The sequence below is a fragment of the Lagopus muta genome, chromosome 9 (genome assembly GCF_023343835.1).
Source record: "Lagopus muta isolate bLagMut1 chromosome 9, bLagMut1 primary, whole genome shotgun sequence".
Classification (NCBI taxonomy): Eukaryota; Metazoa; Chordata; class Aves; order Galliformes; family Phasianidae; genus Lagopus; species Lagopus muta.
The window spans coordinates 6899767-6905766 of NC_064441.1; the positions used below are offsets into that span (position 1 = coordinate 6899767).

The 6000-nt window shown below is 37.5% G+C and overlaps 1 protein-coding gene across 8 annotated transcripts in view; it reads left to right on the forward strand.

Annotated features, from left to right (window-relative positions):
- The window catches only part of FXR1 (FMR1 autosomal homolog 1), an 81149-nt gene extending 75599 nt beyond the window's left edge, over positions 1-5550 (forward strand). For 6 of the 8 annotated variants that reach the window (XM_048955018.1, XM_048955010.1, XM_048955012.1 and 3 more), the window contains 4 exons: positions 269-469; positions 1228-1308; positions 3711-3802; positions 4531-5550. In XM_048955018.1, the coding sequence (XP_048810975.1) occupies positions 269-469; positions 1228-1308; positions 3711-3802; positions 4531-4701 (545 nt within the window). In that variant the 3' untranslated portion in view covers positions 4702-5550. Of the gene's footprint in view, positions 1-268; positions 470-1227; positions 3803-4530 lie in introns of those variants that run through there. The other 2 variants (XM_048955013.1, XM_048955017.1) reach the window with 2 other exon arrangements.
- The last annotated feature ends 450 nt before the right edge of the window (positions 5551-6000 follow it).

Sequence of the window (6000 nt, forward strand, 5' to 3'; positions counted from 1 at the left end):
AATTAAGTGAAAGGTGCATTTTACACGTGAACACCTTTAAGTAAAATGGTTTTAAAATGTTCCCTTGAACGTAAGTACCACACTGTGATGTCCCAGAGGATAATTTGTTGGATTAGAGCATCAGAGAGGAGCCAGTATGCACAGGACTGTAGCATTTATACCTTGTCGTAAAGATTGCTTAATGTTTGGAACCACAGATTAAAAACCAGTCAGGAAGATGAAATGTGTCTAACTCAGTATCTTAAATAAAAACTTCTTGTTTGTTCAGTGCTTAAAGATCCGGACAGCAACCCTTACAGCTTACTTGATAATACAGAGTCGGACCAGACTGTGGATACTGATGCCAGTGAATCTCACCACAGTAGCAACCGTCGCAGGAGGTCACGCAGGCGAAGGACTGATGAAGATGCTGTTCTAATGGATGGAATGACAGAGTCTGATACAGCTTCTGTTAATGAGAATGGTTTAGGTATGTAAACGGCTAGTTGATAGAGCCAGAACAAGTTTGTAAGAAAACAGTGTTACCCATGTAAGTGTAGTGTTCATTTCTATTAGTGATGAGTCATTGTTCTGTTAAAGGTTGCTGTCTGATTAAAGGAAGACTTCTACCTCCATGGCTCTGCCATGCAATCTCTTGTTTACTGAGCTCCATTAGTACGTTCATATGCTCTTTCATATGCCTCTTTTGTAAAACCTATCTGATGGAGATACCAAAGACTAACTTTGTTTCCTGTTTGTACTGCTGTTTTCATAGAAACACGGTGCTGTTATAGATCAGCGTTCTGTCTGTCCTCCGTTACCTCAGTGTCAGGGTAGGAAAGCTGCTTAAGCGGCTGTTAATTCATCTCTACCCAGTTTCTGCTTAAGTAAATTCTCTTTGATACTTATTGGGATGAGAATATAATTTGTTGTTTAATAGTGTAGAAAAAAAAACCTTATTTTGTGGTTGTGGCTAAAATCTGACATATGGTTATTTAATAAATGAAACCTGAGGTCATTAAGCATATGCCTAAATGTTTTCATGAGCCAGAAGCAAAACAGTAAAATCTAGCTTTTACTTCATTGTGTATGCTTTCAATATAAATATGTTGTTCTTTCAGCCTGTCTTACTTAGCCTGTTTCTTAGCCTGTCTTTTTTAACAGAAGCAATTTAAAATGCTCCATGCTGAAACTGCTGAAGAATATTTTTTCATCAGAAATAGTTCATGGTAAACTTTGCAATTGCAGATGATAGTGACAAAAAACCCCAGCGACGCAATCGTAGCCGCAGGCGTCGCTTCAGGGGTCAGGCAGAAGATAGACAGCCAGGTAATTCGAGTGAAGCTGTGGGTATTCTCAGGTCAAAAGCATGAGAGAATGTTGTGTCTGCTGTTTTACATATAGCTGCTTAATATACAAAGGTTAATAACTAATAAGACTACTAGATAAAGATGAAAGATGTTTCTTATACTAGGAGAACTTTTAAAAGTTCTTAATCTGTCTAATGGAACTAATTTATAATGTCTAACTTTTTGCTTGGAAATACAATTAAAGCTTCTGATCCAGTTCTCATTGAAGTCAATAGGCAGTCTTCTGTTGACTTCAGTAGTCCAGGATCAAGACATAAATGAAAGTTCATGATCTGCACTCACTTGCGTCTGCACACTTGCATTGAATGTGACACAACCTTTTCAGCACTGGCTGAGGAGCAGAGGTGGAATGGCAGGCTGTGGGTGCCCTGGCAGAGCTCTGCGAGGGAACCTGCATGGTAACTGCCAGTCCAGAGCTTGATCCAAACTTCTGCTGTCAGTCTTCAGCTTTTGTGAGCGTTGTAAATCATCCACAAATTGAGGGTGGGACGGAGGAGGAATTTAAATGAAATTGCATGTTTTCAGTTTTTGTTGTTGTGGCTTGTTGCACTTTTGTGTGTACTAACACTTGAGATGTGAAAGGTGAACTAGCTCATTTCAGTAGAACGCCCTGCTCAGCAAACACTTGTACGTGCGTGCCTTAAGGTAGTAGCAGAAGGTCTGCTAGATTGACAGGCTCAAACATTACAACATCACCCACATCTGTTTTCTGTCTATCTGTGGTGCTCATACGATACTGGGTTTAGAAGGAAAAAAAAGGCTGTTGCTTTACAATAATTAAAACTTAAGGAGAATAAAAAGTACCCTGTTACACTTCTCAGCATTCTGTAGTTTGGGAACAAAGTTTACAAAGGGGTGGAAGGGATGACTGGCATCTCTACAAAATTTGAATTATTTCTCTTTCGATGCAAGCATTCTAGGAACAGAACCAAATCCCCATAAAGTTCTTGTTTATTTCCTGTTGATTTCTTTGTTCAAAATACCACTTCCAATTTCAATAATAAATATTTTTGAAACTGACAATAAGAGCATTGGTAGTTACATGCTTTGTGACAAATGCTCAAATTTAATCTTCACATACATTTTCTACATCTATAGAGAATGAAATGGAGAGAAGGAACTCTTTCCTCCTAAATATGAGGAGCATGTTTCAGTCATTTAGTAGTTTTGTTGGTTTGGTTTTTGTTTTTTTTTTTTGTTTGTTTGTTTTTTTGCTGTAGTTCCTGGGTTCCTACTTAGATATGAGATTAAGAATTTATATTCTTCGTATTAGTTGGGTACAGAACATCTCTTAGAGAAGTCTTCTTGTGCAGAAACTCCCTTGGTCTCAGCAATAACACAGGGACCCAGTTAAGAGCCTAGTTAATGTACCAGAGAACTTGTTATGCTTGCTCTGCTGATACAGGATTCTTGCAGTTATTGATAAACCCAGGAAAATAGTTCACCTGAATGCATGGCATACTAAATACAGTTGACTGTAATGTTAGTAGATAATGCTTGCCGACTCTAATATGCTTTAGCTCATCAAAGATATGAATGTATATTTAAATTTGTAGTACAGTATATTCCAAAAATAGAATTGACTCTCAATTGTTGTGGTTACGAGAGGGCAGGATAAGACAAAACCAAGCTACAAGAACATGTGCTGAGGTGGTAAGAAGAAAGGAGGTCAGAGAACCCCTGGCCAGCATCCAGTAAGTGTAGCCATAGCAGTGCAAGCATGGCTGTCCTGCTTTTGAGTACAGGCTCACTCATACAGAGCCACCTCGAGTGCCTGTACGCACAGCAGTTGCCCACCTGCCCACAAGCCGGAGGTGGATTGCCCTTTGAGTACCAGGAGGGTGAGTTCTCTTGTCAGTTGCTTCATGGAAGTAACAACGATTTTAATGCTGCTCTGTCGTAAGTGATAACATACTCTGAACCTCCTCCCCCAATTCATTTTGTATTTTAACCTGCATTCATTTTATTAGTGTGCAATTCATCACTACTTAAGATAGTTAAAATCCCAATTAAAAAAGTGTATGGATATAAAGAGCCTGCAGGCTTGATGTTCTGAAGCCAGGTATAGAAATCCCTTCTTTTCAGATAAAATTTACACTCAGGACAGAAACATTATTTTGTTGATGGATTTCAAGATCCTGCCTTCAGATCATCACTGGCTACCACAGATTTTGGTGAAAATTTTACTTATTAACATAAAATAACTGATCTTGCTGCGTAGTTGATAAAGCCTGTAAGAGTGAAGGCCTTTTGTGAGGTAGCTCCCAGTGGTAGTGTGACTGTGCAGAATAAGGGTATGAAGTTTTAATGCTAAGTTAAATATCTAATATGAGCATCACTAATTTTTTTTTCCTTGAACAGTAACAGTAGCTGATTATATATCACGAGCTGAATCTCAGAGTAGACAGAGAAACCCTCCGAAGGAGACATTAGCCAAAAGCAAGAAAGAAGCGGTAAGAGGATTTTGAACATACATTTCCTTTTCTCTTGCAGGAAAACAGTAAAGGAATGCCTGATTTAGATAAATTTTATTTGAGTGCTCTGAGTTCAAGAACAAATCATTAGAAGTAACACTGGTTCAATTAAACAAAACTGAGCGCTAACTGGTAGAATTATCAGCGCAGACTTCAATGATCACTGTAATGCTTAAAGGACTGCGCGTGTTTTATTTATTACTGCAGCATTACATGATAAAATGTGAAAATTAGCACTGATCTCGCTGGATGAGTCTTGAGAACTGATCCTTACAGCATTGTATAATAGAGGAGGGGTGGTAGGATGTTTAGTGACCTGTGAACTATTGCAGAAAGAGCTGGCGGTACAGGAATTGTGGATTTGAAATGTTCTGAATGGAACAAAGTGGCATAAATATGTCATTAAAATAATATTCAAAACCAAAATATTTTACTCCTAAGATGACATTGAATTCACTGCTACTAGTTATTGTTGAATTGAATGAAGTGAGGTCCATTAATTTGTGATAGACAGTCCTGTCTTATTATGGACTTTGAAAAGGGTATAAACTCATCTGTTAACTACTTTTTGTCTTGGAAAAACTGGCATGGTTCTCTCACAGGCTTCCAGTACAGAAGCATTCTAGACGTGAGGAGGTAAAAACTAGGATGTTGTGAACGGTGTTACTGATTCTTCTAATGTTGTGTTTTTTTTGTTTGTTTTTAAGACAAAAGACACGATTGATGAAAATAGCCCTTCTGAAAAGGCAGTGAATGGTCCTGCTACGCCTGCTGTGGATGAGCCTTCTAAATTACAGCACAGCCCTGACGAAAAGAAAGTTACTGTTCAGGAGGAGGGAAATAATCAGGAAGAAGCAGTGCTGAATGGTGTTTCATAAACTGAAGTTCCTAGTTTACAGTTCTTCTACATTACATTTAAAATAGTGCTTGTATAAGCTTGCCAAAGATAGAATATGGATCGCCAGTCTTGACACCGCACTTTCAGTTCCTCCATTTTGGAATACAGAAAGGGGAGGGATCCTGAAGAAATCATATGTTAAACATACTTTGACACCTACTGTGTTATAAATATATCATCAGATGTGCCTTGAGATAGTATATGTAACATTTAAATAAACAAAATTGCTGGCTATAGGAAATGTTATTTTGTTTTCAAAATACGGCAAAGATGTGAGGGGGATCCCTAACATAATACTCTTTATGAAAGCATTAGCTGCTTTTGTTACATTTTTAATAATATGCAACCACTTCTTCACCTGAGGAATACTAGAAAGAAATGCAGTCTAAAATATTTTGCACTGAAATGTAATTTCTCCATTAGTTTAGTCTGGAAACTGGTCTGTTTTAATACATGTTTTTTAAATGCTGTATGTAGAGGAAAAATCTGCAGACCACTGGAATACATTTGTTAAAATTCTCATAATCTGCAGGGATACTGGGTGACATTGGCAGTGACTGTTCTACATTGAGGCTTTGTTTGGTTTATTTATTAAACTGTACAGTATTTAAAAATCAAACATAGCTTTAGTTAACACTAAGCTGAATTAGTCATGTCCATTAAGACATAACCTGAACTACTGAAAAGATCAATTTCCAGAAAGTTTATTCTGTATAAACTACATATGTTAGTCCTTAGTAGAGTATTTTTATTTTTGTTTTGGTTGTTTGATGTGCAATATGTTTTTTTTGTATGCTGGTAGTAAAAGAAAATAAACTTTGATCTTCCATCTGTTGACTGTTTCTATCAGAAATTCAAATTGCTATCGACTTAAGGTTTTCAAGCTGTTAACCACTGCAACTTACCTGCCAGGCAGCTTGAACCTCTTAACTCTTCTGTAAGTCTTCTAACTTTAACCTAACCTTGCATTAAGGTGATAATGTAAAACATCAGTTAATGTATCTAAAAACAGACCGATATTAAAGAATTGCATAACCTGACTAACATATATAGGAACTGAAGTAGGTGTAGCTCCTGTGAAGCTAGACTAATAATATACTAACAAGTCTTCTTCTTGCACGTGAAGCAGAAAGATGTGAAGAGAGCTGGGAAGTAAGGAGTCGTAAGAAACCAGAGCAGTTATCACAGTGCTGAAAGCTTTACTGCGTTAGAAGAAAAATGATCTTACCTGATTTGGCAAAAAGTGAGAAAAGACAAAAGTACTGCACAGAGTGCCTTC